Source organism: Prorops nasuta, unplaced genomic scaffold (genome assembly GCF_024137725.1).
Source record: "Prorops nasuta isolate Cenicafe-Biocafe unplaced genomic scaffold, Cenicafe_Pnas_1.2 PNAS00027, whole genome shotgun sequence".
Taxonomy (NCBI): domain Eukaryota; kingdom Metazoa; phylum Arthropoda; class Insecta; order Hymenoptera; family Bethylidae; genus Prorops; species Prorops nasuta.
The window spans coordinates 233,211-247,489 of record NW_027116824.1 but is presented as its reverse complement, the minus strand read 5'-3'; the positions used below and the strand labels follow the sequence as shown (position 1 = coordinate 247,489).

The window sequence follows — 14,279 nt, the reverse complement described above, 5'->3', positions numbered from 1 at the left end:
ATAATCTATTTTTATAAATATTCTACCATTGTATGGATAATCCGTTTCATGTTATTTTAGTCACATTTGATACATGTATATCTTGTACAAGTACGCTAATCTCGCATTAACTAGCACCTTTGTGTATATAATTATAATGCCCAAAGTAAACTTACCTGACCAGACGATAGCATTTCCGCAGTTGCGATAGGGTGCCACTGATAAAACAGGATGTAATGGGGTCACAAAATAGGGTGTAGTGTTAGTTTCAGATATTGTACAGATTTATAAGTCAGATCTTTTGTGAACCATGTTAGTAAATTTCGAGCTATCCAGTGAAACACAATATACTGCTTATACTTTTGTAAGTAGTACATTTTAATAAACAATGATACTAGAATTATTTATAACAATACTTGCTACAAATTTACACGCTGTAAACTCTAAATTATGGCAAAGTGGTTTGCATCAAAAATATGATGGGTATGGAGAAGATTGGATATTTATGCCCGATGGAAATGGAAAACCGCAAGTAGCAATATTGAAATTCGATGAAACCGTAACAAGAGGCGTTTTAGATTCGGCGATTTCATATATTCTTTACACACGGTATTCAAATATGTCATTTATATTTAAAATTCTACCAAAAATTTATCATGACCAATCATGTGCTTAACAAATTGTTTGAATAATTTAAGGTCTGGTCCTGAAAACGGTACATACTTATTTTCTAATGATACTAAACTATTATTGAATTCCGGTTTCGATCCGACAAAACAAACAAAAATGATAACTCACGGTTGGAAATCGAGTGCTATGAGCAACGGTGTTAAAAATATGAAAGATGGTAAAGGGATAATTTTTGTTTCTTCATCACCAAGTTTTCTTTTCTGATAGAAGGTTTTTAAGATTATGAACAAAAACTATTAATTTTTACAGCCTATTTGCAACACGACGATTATAATATCATTGTTGTTGACTGGGAGCCTTTAGCTGCAAGTACATTTTATTTGGGACCAATGCAAAACACAAAACAAGTCGGAAAGGAGACCGCTGCTTTTGTTGACTTTTTGGTATCAGAATTGCCCATAAAAACTGAAGATATTCATTTCATTGGTATAAATATAAATTTCAACATTTTAATAATAGTATATAAGAGTTGATGTCACGCTCCTTCTTAAGGTCATTCACTTGGCGCGCACGTTGCTGGAAATACTGGTTCATCCTTGAGTTCTGGACGTTTTGGCAGGGTAACTGGTCTAGATCCTGCTATGCCGGGCTTTCATGTTTTCGCTAACGAAAAAACTCGTTTAGATTCTACTGATGCAATTTTCGTGGATGTCATACATTCATGCGGCGGAGTTTTAGGATTCCTACAGCCGCTGGGTGTCGCGGACTTTTATCCTAACGCAGGAACCGCCGTTCAACCTGGTTGTTGCTGCGCGCCGGAAATAATGGGTAATTAATCCTCGTTGACCGTTTTTAAATCGCTCTAATATATAACATTATATTCATTTCTTCTTTTCGATGATTTTCATTCAGAGGCTTGCAGCCATGGACGGTCTTGGGCTTATTTTACAGAAAGTATTAATTCGAAGATAGGTCTTTCTGCGATAAAATGTGATAACTACGATCGTTATATGAGCGGAGAATGCGAAGGTTCGGAAGTAGTTCTTATGGGAGAAAATGTTGAGCGATCAGCAAAAGGGTCGTATTACCTAAGAACGAGATCTGAGCCACCATATGCATATACATCAGAGATAACGGATAATAATGTTTAAGAGTTATGTAATGTTATGCTAAGCATAAATCAGGCAGCTTTTTTCAATGCAATAAAAATATTCAGTGTACTTGCATACTTATGCTATTATACATTTATACAATTTGTAAGTACAAGAGACTATTGTTGAAAACATTGTTTTTAATAAATAATTACATTATTTTACAATTGATCGAGTTAAATTTAAAACCTTTCATAGTCCTCAAACCACCCTTATAATAATACTAATTAACTTATCTATAATATTAGAATATCCAAATATGTATATGGCGCATGGACATTATTTAATAACACATTTTAACTATTCAATTTAGTAAACAAGAAAATAATCAGCTTAAATTGGCTTGTATAGCAATGTTGTAACATATTTCTTTCGATAGCGATGAGTGGCAGATAAGACCATTACACTATCCTTAATGCTCAAAGCATACAGATGATTTAACATCACATGATTAGGTTCTGGTAACAATGTAGGCTCACACTAAGAAAAGCATGTATTGAGAAAATAATTGTGTTATAGTCTATTAGTAATAATTTTATGAGCATACTTACAGACAAAGGAGTATCTTTATTTAAAATAACTTGCAGCAAGTGTGGAGGTAAAATTGGAGGTCCAGCAACTCTTTCCCAGGGCTTATGTGGTGGCATCTCTTGCCCATATTCAGTTTGAGCACTACTGATAACTCCTTCGCTATCTTTAGCAAGAGCTTGAAATACTTCAAAATCTGATTTCCTTACTGATACCAAATTGTTTTTGGAGCCCATGCCATTATCAACAATTTTCTACAACAAAGTAATGTATAAGGAATATGGAAGGAGATAATTATTTTTTTTCAATTAAAAATTGTCTACCAGGCCTGGGTCATGCCTCCATTCTCCATCAACAAAAAATTTATACTGATGCTCTCCTTCTGGCAAATCAATTATTGTAACAAAATCTCCATGGCTCTTCACCATTGGCAATGTTTTCCAACCAGTAAAGGTACCACTGATATAAACATTTTTCCCACCTCCTTCCCATTTAAAAACTGTTGGTAAGACTTTACTATCTGCTACTTTGGTACCTTCTGAAACTGTATTGGAACGGGGTCGTTGTCCTGTGAAATTTTCTCCATCCTATTGATTATAAAATTAAATACTCCTATCTATGTAAAGTTAAAAAGTACAAAATTGCATAATAAAATTAATAGGTACTTTTCCAAAATATGCATCATCATCGTCATGAGAAGATTGAAAAACCAGCTTTCTGCCAGGTTTTTTGTCAAAGACGAAAGCTTGTCCCTCTTTACTTGGAGATACAAGAGGGTTTTCCCTGCTATTACGATATTCTCTACTGCTGGTTGAAACTTGGTGATGGCCAACTGGTTGATTACTGCTGGCATTACCCATTGCGAGATATCAAAGCTCTAGGCAAAAATGGAAGTATAAAGTTAGAGAAAAATGGATATTATAATAAATATGAGTCTTGAATGTAGGTTGACTGATTTAAATTGGAGAAAAAAAAAAAAACACAAATGAAACTAAACAGAGAAATATCTTAATAATAATAGTTCTTTTTAGAAAAATTTCCTTTCAAGCTATATGACAAGATTTATATAAAATTCAAATCAATAAAAAATTGCTTTATTTACAAACTTTGGACGTCCTATACAAATTTCGTTTATCAAGTAATAAAGTCATTTACACAATAAAATAAATATACTATTTACATACCTGGCAAAGCGGTAGAACCAATATAAATAATATAATAATAAAACCACTAATGTAACTCAAGGAAGAAACTTTTCTTTAAACGAGCGTCCTTCATTGGATTATTTTAAAGGTATTCAATACTAATGTCAAAGTAGAAAAAACGTAAAAAAATAGTATAATATTTAACGCGAAGTATATATATATAGACAACTGAGACGAGGGTCGAGGGTTATTCTGGTTGGATTTCAGGATCAGTTACTTACAGGGATCTGCAGATAAAAAAAAAATTATTTTTGTCAGTACCGACATCTTTTGGCGAAATGATGAAGCCAATCAAGATTTTGGTATTAGTTTTACTCCTTCGCCAACAGATAGCGCCACATTGTTAAAAATTGTAATATCAAATTATCAATCACTATTAATTCCAAAAGAAGCAACGTAAATATGAAACAATTTATAAAAATGAAAGGACGAAACTAGTAAGTATATATAAAAGAGTAAGAATTATTATTACGTTACTTGTTTCTCCACTAATGGTAAAAGTGCAGTAGTACTGATCCATTCTTGTTGTAGGTAAATTTTTGCCATTGTTATCTTACAACGATAAAACGAAGATGAACGTAATACTATTCGTCTGTATGCTTTTCAGATAATCGATTTTACATTAATGAGAAGGAAAATTAAAACCTAAACCTTGCACGTCAAAGAAAAGAAATTTAAATACCAATAAAATTTATACATTCGCAGTACTCATTATACAATACAGTACTAATAAATATGTATATAAATTCAGAGACAGGGAGGAAAGATGAATTTGTCGCAAAGTACAAAAAAACAACATTGTACTTCACTCGAAAATTCTGATGACTTTGAAGATATTTCTCAGTTCGGAATATATCGTAAAGGACACGAGAGGTGATCGATAACTGTCAATATGCGTAAGATGACATTTTAATAAAAGTGTAAACTGAAGATGTTGGGCCCAGTTTTATGACTGTGCGACACAGGACGTCACTTCGCCCCCTATTGCTCTGCCTTTATTACCAGCTATCCTGCGACCGTACGCAAACTATATACGCCTTTCTTTCCAGCCAAACATTTTCCTTCATTCCAGCATTATACGTATATCTATTTATTATTTATAAAGCCTAGCGAGCTTGCAGCTTCCAAGTACGACTTTATTATACCCGTTAGTGGGCTCCATCAATCCTGAGCTTTATTTCAACAATACGGAGCTTCCCCTGTGAACCTCTCAACATCAGAACGCCCATTTTGATTCATCGAATAATCCCATACGCGAGAGATAAGAAAATAGCGCGCGTCCCCGACCCATATATACATATATATATATAAACACATATACATTGCAATACATATGTCGGATTACTGGATGTACCCACTCGTTATTATTTAACGATGTTGATTAGATTAGAGCTAAAAGCTTTTTGTATTATCTGAAGCGGATACATCTGCCGCGCTCCAACGTATTAAACTTTTTAAAATGAATTTAATTTACTTTCTATTTGTCGATGGATCGATCGATCGACGCAAATATTTTCTCGGCAAATTTAAATGATTGATTTTGCAAATCTTCAAGTGTAAAGAATGGACGCGACGAAGGATCGAGTAATAATGCAGATAGCTAAAAGTGCATGTAAATACCTTTGCTTGGATCGTGCTACCGGGCGTGTCTCCTGGCTCCGCAGAGTAAACTCGAGTCTGTTGCTTCGTATCCGGGTAAACATCGTCTTAATGCTATCGAGATTGCACGATGCAACGCAATAAGTGAGCCACTGAGTCTAAAACGGACGCAAACGCGCTTCGCAGTAATTTAATGGAAACTTTAATTAAAACGAGTATTTTTACAGTCCTTCTGCTTTCATTCTCGCAAGTTTGCACGGAGACCAGCAAAATAGTTTTCTTGTATTATACTATATGTATTTTATAAAGGTGGTTAAAATGGAGGAGAGCCAGAGCCAGAGAGAGAGAGAGAGAGAGAGAGAGAGAGAGAGAGAGAGAGAGAGAGAGAGAGAGAGGAGAAAGAAAGATCGAGGAGAGAAGCGGCATGCATGCGCGTTTAATCGATAATCACCGGCAAGTGGTTTCAACCGAAAAGGGCGCGCAGTGGATACATCTGCGAGGTATCATCAGTGCCGGGCACAAAAGAGCGATCCATCATCTCTCGACAATCCGAGTTCGAAATTGGTCGGTCTACTCTCTCTCTCTCTCTCGCTCTCCATCCACAGACTACCCCTTTTTTTTCCAAATTCACGATCCGTGCAATTACAATAAAGAGCATATTTCGAATGAGAATAATAAATTTCTAAAATAACGACAACTTTGCTTCCTACTACACCGAACGATATAGTTGTGACAAGAATACAACGAGACAGAGTAACCATGCACCAGAGCGGTAGCCACATACACGTATGCACGCCTCCGAACTTTCCATTTAATTGTGAGTCTCTATCCAATGACTCATCGCGCCGTAGTATCGTATTTCAAGTGCTGAATAAGACAAGCCATTCATAACTGGGAAAAAGTGGGAATCGTTGTATACGGTGTTGGCACGGTCGTTATTCGAGTCGTGCGCTGCTGTATAGGGAAGTTTTAGTCGAGAATATAAATGATGGAAAGTGTGTGCGGTAAAGAGTGGAGAGGATGCAGTGGAAGAGGTATGGAATACAGCGGGCAGTTTAAGGCGCGTGCGCGCGCGCGTCCACTCGGAGGACAGTCGAGGAGACGCGGTGTACGGTTGTAGGGATAAGAGGGGGGAAGGGGGAGCCCGACTTTGGCGAAGAAAAAGAAATACGGGATAATGCGGAGAGAGAAAAAAGTAGAAGAGGGGAGGGGGGGGGAAGGCTTCGGGAAGAACGAAAGGATTACGGTGCGTCAACGGCGATGACTGAACGGCCGGTAATCGCAGCGGCGCGGCGCTCTAATATTTCGAATAGTTCGCATTTACAATGGGCTTTATTGGCGGGAAAACTGAGGGGGTATTTCGAGCCGTCAAACGGCCCGGGGCACATCCATCACGCGGCGTCAACGTCATTGTCTTCGCCAAGCGCGGCCTCTCCGCAAAAGTATTGACGCTCCGTGAAAATCGAATCGAGCGTTTCGCCAACGTCGTTGTGCTGCGATGATTCTAGGAATCGGGCCACGATCGAACTGTTGCACTCGAGCGTTCTCCTATATTTTTCTCGGCGCGAGCGGTCGGCCAGGCGAATATTCGCGGCCGCGTTTCGCGAACGGAGAACTGTTATACTCGACGCGGCGATATTTCGAGCGGCCAATTTATCCCTGCGACGCAGCGCCCCGTGCCATTGTGTCGTATTCAAATGAGCTTTCTAATGTATTTAAGCTGAAAGCGAGGCGTAATAAAAGACGCATTTGGCCTACGTCGATTTAAGAAATTTCTCCCGAGTGTGATGGAGCAAAAACCGTGCGTCGCTCTGTTCTGTAGCGGAGGGTAATTTAACGTGATATATATATACATATATATAGAACAGTGTACGATAATCGATCTGCGTTGTGCGATTTATTTACGCGATATACAGCGTTGTTGTGGGTGAATCGCGGATACTCGGCTGTGTTCGTGACGATTGGCTATTCGTAATGGCACGTGGCATATATGGGTAATTAGTCGAACGAGAGTCTGTGTATTGGAGAACCGGATGGCATGGTTTGGAAAAATAACCGTTGTTTTTATGGAAAGTCTGCTTTTTTTTCTGTACTATAGCCAAACGGTAATATCGTGTTAAACGTGTAATGAGGGAGGGGAAAAATGTTGAAGGGGGGGGGGGATTATGCCTGGGCGCTCTTAGAGGGGGGTGGAAAACGCGAATGGAAAGTCTTGTCCATTGTGCCGGGCCTATACAATGCTTATCGACGGTGATTGCTGCTCGGGGATGTTCGGCTAAGGGTGGGATGCACGGAGCGTCATGGTGTTATCTGGTTATATGTATATATAAGCAATAATGTGCACGCACACAGACAGTGCACCGTGTCCTAGTGGGTTAACATTTCAAATTGAAAAATATGTAAACACCTCTCTTTCATGCATTACGTCACTTCCACCCCCTTTTTACCGCTGCTTCACGGATATATTGGATTCTTGGTGTCCCTGAAAATCGCAGTAGATACGTGATCCCCTATATTGGAGCGGCATTAGAATTAAAATATCTTATGACGAATCTTCTTTGCAAGAATTTTCTAAATGGATCGTAAAATCTTCCTGTATAAAATTCTTAGAAAAATCAGCAGGAGTAACGCGCAGGTTTACAAGAGAATCCGACGATGCAGCAGCAGCTTGAAATTTCGTAATTGCACGGATTGGAAGTGCAAGTTCGGGTTGGGCGGAGGAAATGAACGGTGCGGGCGACAGGATTGATCGATTTAACGAGACGCTGCAAATATAAAAGCTGGACGAAATGGGAAGAGGAGTGACGTGAATGAACGTTGGGCCCGGAAGGTTTGCTTCGGTTCGGAGTTGCGGGAGGTCAAGGGATCGGTTGTGGTGGGCGAAACGTATATAGTTTATAAGCGTCGTGGAGGGTCCCTCTTGGCGGATCTGGGTCACGGGGCCGATGAGTGTGGACACGAGAGGGGTTGACCGACCTGCGGGGACCAGGAACAAAGACCGAACTCTGTCTCCCGTTGCTCCCGCGTCCGTCATCCTCCCAACGGCTGTGACGAGATAATCGGTGAGTGGCCCCCGTATGGTCCCCGCTACCGATCATTCCATATACCAACCGTGGCGACGGCGACGACCACGAAGACTCCTATATGCACAACCGGCAAAACGCGTCCCTCGAATCTCCGTGACAAATTGCACGTATAGAACCTTCTTCAAGGTTCCCGAAGAAACAACGGGCAGCCTGAAAGGAACCGTTTAATCGATATCCGATGAGCCGAGAAAACTGACGCGCACCATTGTCAGCTGAAAACGGCCATATGGGATACATTGTATAACTGCTGATATTTCCCTCTTTTTTCCGTACTTTTTTCCACAAGAAATCCCTCGTGGAGAGCCTCCGCTGATAACTCATTTCCTGCGTCGAATCAAGTCGCCGCTTGTCGAGCGATGAAAAACAGGATAATAACAGAAGAAGAAGAAGACGTGGATCCTGGAAGAGAGTGGCAGATGCTACCACAGTCTCCGGATTTTCGACTCTGCTCGCGGGGTGGACGTAAAAAATACGAGAGACAAACGAAAGTGTACATAGGAGAAGATTGGAAACTGGGGGGAATGTTTCGTATCAGCGAGAAGCAGGCTGCGCGAGAGTCGTTGGGCTCTCCGCGAAAATACGCTTTCGTCTATAGAGTTCTCATCTCTCCTTGTCGTCGATCGCGGTAAACCGGGAAAGTGAACGGGAACACCTATACATTGTCCAAAGCGAGCGGCTATGGCAGAAAGATATCAAGGGACACGGAAAAGCGCGGTGGGTGGTGGCTGTCGGGTGGGGGATGCGAAGGGGGTGAACACAGAGAGTAAGAAATAAGTGCGCGCGTGTAGTAATGCTGATGGCGAATTTTGTGGAGGAATTCTGAGAGAAGCAGCAGCGGAGCAGCAGCACCAACAGCAGCGGTAGTGGTAGTAGGAGGAGGTGTAGAGGGGGGAGGGTACAGAGGGAGGGAGAAAAGAGAGTAGCTCTCGGAGGAGGAGGGGGGAGGAGCTGGAGCGAGCACGAATGAGAGAGTCAGCGATCGATTGGAACAGCGGCGACATTCTTGTTCGTAGAGACAGAGAGGAGAAAGAGGATGTACTGTGCAGCGTATAGCTGGTAGCAGAAGGATGGAGAGGAAGTGGAGGAGGAAGAGGAAGAAGCGAGATGGAAAGACTCTCGCGCGCGCGAGGAAAAAGAAGAAATCCCCACTCGTAGGTGGTATAGGTAGGTAGGTAGGTAGGTGGGTAGCTAGGTAGGTAGGTAGGTAGGAATGCTCGATTCGTACTGTCCTCGGGCAAGCGCGTTTGCGTCCGATGAGTGTCTCCGTGTGCGAGTCTCTCTCTCTCTCTCTCTCTCTCTCTCCCTCCCTCCCTCTATGGCGTTCTCCCCGTGCGCGGGGTGGGTATAGGCTCCCCCGGAAGCGTGGTCGTGATCGTCGTCGTCGTCGTCGTCGTCGTCGTCGTGGACGACGTTGTCGACGCGCCGCGCGGTCGTTCCCGTCGTGCGGAGAAGAGAGAAGTGAGAGAAGAGCGACTGCTGGTGGTGCGGTCGTGTGCGCCGTGCGACGTGCTGTAGTCGGTCGTCCGCTGGAAGGGGCAGGGTGGGGATAGAGAGTATTATTCTCGGCTTGGTGGGGATAACGCGAGAGAGTGGAGGTGCACCGATCCGAGGAGGAAGGTACAGGGGCGGTTCCCGGAATTCTACAGGGACCAATGCTGGCTCCTGCGAAAAGGCTGGCTCCGCCAACCGGGACGTCGATTGCGCGCTCAGAACGCCCACTATCCCCGCTCGTCCACGGCTCCCTCTCATGTTTTTATTTATTACATCTGTGACTGGGTAGGGAAATACTCCCGACTCGACCGAGAGAGCGTTTGCCACTTTGAGAACGAGCGACGCGCGTCCCTGCGAGTTACCGCCGACCGAGCCGCAGCCGTCACCGTTTCCGTAAATCCGTGTGTCCGTATCCGCGATCGTTCGTTCGTTCGTTCGCTCTTCCGTTCAATATCGTCGCGAGATCAAAGTCCTCGTGCGTGCCTGCGGTACACTCGACGCTCTTCGGGCCTCGACACTGTTGGATAAAAGAGAGGAGATCGATCGCCAGTGCCCCGGGCATCGTTCAGGATGTACCGGAGCAACGTTCCACACCTGCTGCTGCTGTGACGGAATGAGAGAGAACCGCGCGAGGGCCGAGTGAGATTTTCCAGTGACAGTGACATTTTGTGCAAATCGATTGGTATCCCTCGTGGCCATTGTCAATGGCAATCTTGTCGTTTAATCAGCAGAGGAACAGTTGCCTCGGTTCAACAATTGGGATGCGTCGATAGAGAATACATTTCCGATACCGAGGAAGACATCGCGAGTTTTCCCGAAAGCTCGTGTGCTTGAGAGTAATCGAGTTCGATCGGTACAGGAACGGTGTTGTGGGAAGAGGGACAGCCACAGGGTACAGAGAGAGAGAGAGAGAGAGAGAGAGAGAGAGAGAGAGAGAGAGAGAGAGAGAGAGAGAGAGAGAGAGAGAGAGAGAGAGAGAGAGAGAGAGAGAGAGAGTCGTCGATAGAGAGGTCCTGGTGTGTTTTACTCGGAGGAGATCGGAAGCTCTCGATGGACCACGGAGCGATGGATAGCTCGTCCGATCACAGTAGTCGCGCGAGTCCCGTAACCGGCAGCCCGAAACACCCGCACAGTCCTTCAGCTCAGCAGAATCATCATCAGCAACAGCAGCAGCAACAGCTCCACGGGTCTCAGCATCAGACACCGCAGTCTCATCAGCAGTCCCACCCTCGGGACCAGATTCGCGAGCATCAGCAACATCAACGCGAGCAGCAACAACAACAACAACACCGAGGAGTCCCGACACCTGGATCACCAACGAGAGGATCGCCACCGCAGGGACTGCCTCTGAGTCCGTCGCCACTGTCGGCTGGCGGTGGACCCGGTGCTCCTCCAGGCATGGTCCCAAGAATGCCAGGAATTCCTCCTCATGGACTGGGCCTTTTGGGACAGTTGGGCGGAATGCTGAGCGGTCATCATGGCTCTCCTCTGGAGCTGATGGCAGCGCACCATGCGGTTCTACCGCCGAGGTCGTACAACAGTCCACCGCCGATCAGCACCAGCGATCCCACAGCCAATGAGTGCAAACTAGTCGATTATCGTGGTCAAAAAGTGGCAGCTTTCATCATCGCCGGTGACACTATGCTCTGCCTGCCGCAGGCCTTCGAGCTCTTCCTCAAACATCTCGTCGGTGGACTGCACACTGTTTACACTAAACTTAAGAGACTCGATATCGTGCCATTGGTGTGCAACGTCGAACAGGTTAGGATCCTTCGGGGGCTAGGTGCCATCCAGCCTGGTGTCAATCGGTGCAAGCTCCTCAGCTGCAAGGACTTCGACATACTCTACAGGGACTGCACAACGGCCAGGTGAGAATATTAGTAATGATTGTCCGCTGTAATAATCGCGATATGAGCTTCTCAACGGAAGCTCGCCTCTCTCTTCTTTGTCTCGAGTGGAGAACGAGCTGTCGCCTCGGGGTGTGCACCGCTCTTCGTCATCGCGCGATAATTCATCCGTTTCGCGTCCCTCGAAATCAATCGAAAGATATATTATCCCTTTGCCCTTGAGTTTCTCTCTCTCTCTCTCTCTCTCTCTCTCTCTCTCTCTCTCTCTCTTACCTGGCGCTGTAGGTGGTCGCGAAGGACACGTGGCCTTGTTTCTAGGATTGTCAACGGGTCCCTGTGTGCCAACAGGTGTCCCTTTCACGCCAGTTTCTCTCAATGAATCTCGTCGGCGGTCCCCACCGACGAGAGAAGCGATTGTAGTACAAGCTTACCCCACCCACGCCACAAACGGCAGAGACCAAACGGAATGGTAAACGGAACGAGGGGATCTGGGATGAGCCGCGAAAGTCTTGTCTGTCTGGAATGGTTTTACCTCGTGGATAAATAGAAATCTACGAGTAATTATCTCGAGAATGAACTATGATTTTGGCATTGATTCACCGCTGGAACCGAGTTTCCGTGGTATCTCGTTTCTTCAGGGTTTTTCCTTTGGTCCTCGCGATGATGCAGTGGGGTACGTTGGACAATACTTGGTCCGCGAGGTACGCGCAGTGGCAGTCGCAACGGAAACGGATTCAGCGCGACACAGAGAGGGAGAGAAAGTAGTAGGAGAAAGCTATAGGTTGTACCCAGGGATTGCGATAAGGACAGAGATAGGGACAGGGACAGGGACAGGGATAGGGAGGCAAATAATCCGAGTCTCGCAGCTACGGAAGAGACAGACCTCTACGGGCCGTCGGCTCGTGCGGTTCTTCATGCTCGCGTGTGTCTCGCATTCTTCTCTTAAACTCCCATTGACGTCTACATTCCAAAAATCTTTGTATCGATACTCGCACGAAAGTATGCGATTGTTCGCAAAATTGCCACATGGAACCTGAAAATTTCTCACTCCACTGCTGTTTTTGTATTCCTCCGCTTCTCTCTTTATCGGGGTTGCTATATATGTTGGTTTTGTCGTAAAAATCGAAATTAGTCTTATACCGCTCGAGTTGTAACTCGATGATTCCGACAGGATTAAATTGGAGTGAAAAATTGTTATTAGGATTTAACGAAGCTTTATCATTAAGGCTATAAAAGCAACGAGATCCGACTGGACGGAACAAGCGGTTACCCTATTGGTTGTTCGCCCGTGGACCACGTTGCAACTACATGCTGCCCGGAACCGCACCGATAATTCAACAAATTTTTTCTTGCGGTTTCCAGCGTGGCGCCGGCTGTGCGCGCCGCCGCCGCCGCCGCTCCAATTTACAAAGATATGTGCGCACGATCGAATGCTATTACGGTATGCCGTAGAGTGTATAACCCTTGCAAATAAATTATACATATAGCGAGTATCGTATAGAACTGTTAAAGAGACCATTTTTCGAGTTTACCTTTTCAGGAAGTATTCTCATTCGTTCGGTACCTATACAATTTCCAATTGAATAATTATCCAATACGGTATACGCATAAGCTTTCCGGGGTACTGCAGAGATTAACGGATTACCGACTTTCCAACGTAATGATTGTACTATATTTCATGCTTTATTATATTTGATCAGATTACGGTCATCTTTTTCCTCAAAAATCTCAGCTCTGTCTAATAAATCAAAAAGACTTCCAGAGGTAGAGTCGATTGTAGAGATAGTTCAATTTGCGGGGACGTGATGCAACGCTCGATTTACTTGTTTAGTTTTTTGCCGAAGGAGAAAGGGAGAGTTTCTTTGGATGTGTATGGAAGTTGTTAATATATTATCGTACGACAATACCTCTCCATTTGCTATATATACAGAAAATATTTTAAAAGTTTTAATTTTCGCATTGCTATATTGAAATAATTTTTTCACTAAGACGAAAAATACTTGTCCAAAACTTTAATTTCACTACTTTTTCATTAATTAGAATGTTATTTTTAATTGACAAAAATGCATCGAAGAATTTCGCGAATAAGATATAATAATTCTGTTTTTAGTATAGGATACGGTTGAGTGGTTTGATTTTTATTACCACGACAGTCGCTGACACGATGTTAAAATTTTTAAATTCACAGGGAGATAAAGAGCTGGAAATGCAGAAATTGAAAGCATTAAGATATTAGTAAATTATGATTATCGCAAACGCATTATCTTTCGCAGTGCGAGAGCAGTGATAATTAGAGATTCTTAAGGCGCATCGCGCTATACTTATTACACGTAAAACTTTCATTACTGTTGGTTTCCTTCAAGAACACCAGGTTTCCTTGCCCGCCGCTGCGCGCGGTTGTTAACTGTTTTATTGCAATCTCGATTCCGTGCATTACGTATGCCTTCCTCGATGGATTTTCTTTGCGTTTAACAGCCATTGTAAACTGACGTAAAAATGTGCAGGCCAGCCTCTGACAGTTAATGCAGAGCAAAGAATAAAGTTTTTAGTCTGAAATCCGCAAAGAAGGCAAGAAATCGTTGTATGTATATTATCCCTCAGTGTATTGGTGCTGGATACAATTTACGTGAAACCCAAGAAGCGTTATCATTCCTAGCGTGACAGGATAGCTTTTACTTATGAAGCAAATTTTAATCCGTACAATCATTGGTGACTCGTTGCAATAATTGATAGTATCGAACGGAAAGCATCAAAAGCGTGTAC

General features: G+C 43.5%; 3 protein-coding genes across 5 annotated transcripts in view; 2 read left to right on the top strand and 1 right to left on the bottom strand.

The window, feature by feature from the left end:
- Positions 1-102: 102 nt before the first annotated feature.
- On the top strand, positions 103-1,788 carry LOC136782674 (pancreatic triacylglycerol lipase-like). The gene is made up of 5 exons (XM_066742289.1): positions 103-588; positions 678-826; positions 919-1,095; positions 1,162-1,437; positions 1,522-1,788. The coding sequence occupies exons 1-5, from the start codon at positions 368-370 to the stop codon at positions 1,758-1,760; spliced, it is 1,062 nt and encodes a 353-aa protein (XP_066598386.1). The 5' UTR covers positions 103-367; the 3' UTR covers positions 1,761-1,788.
- A 92-nt stretch (positions 1,789-1,880) lies between these two features.
- On the bottom strand, positions 1,881-3,700 carry alc (5'-AMP-activated protein kinase subunit beta-1). The gene is made up of 5 exons (XM_066742290.1): positions 3,473-3,700; positions 2,954-3,165; positions 2,612-2,875; positions 2,312-2,542; positions 1,881-2,240 (listed from the first exon to the last, which is right to left on the bottom strand). The coding sequence occupies exons 2-5, from the start codon at positions 3,146-3,148 to the stop codon at positions 2,094-2,096; spliced, it is 837 nt and encodes a 278-aa protein (XP_066598387.1). The 5' UTR covers positions 3,149-3,165; positions 3,473-3,700; the 3' UTR covers positions 1,881-2,093.
- A 6,059-nt stretch (positions 3,701-9,759) lies between these two features.
- The window catches only part of dac (dachshund), a 195,793-nt gene continuing 191,273 nt past the window's right edge, over positions 9,760-14,279 (top strand). For all 3 annotated transcript variants that reach the window (XM_066742286.1, XM_066742284.1, XM_066742283.1), the window contains exon 1: positions 9,760-11,537. In XM_066742286.1, the coding sequence (XP_066598383.1) occupies positions 10,720-11,537 (818 nt within the window). In that variant the 5' untranslated portion in view covers positions 9,760-10,719. The remainder of the gene's footprint in view (positions 11,538-14,279) is intronic.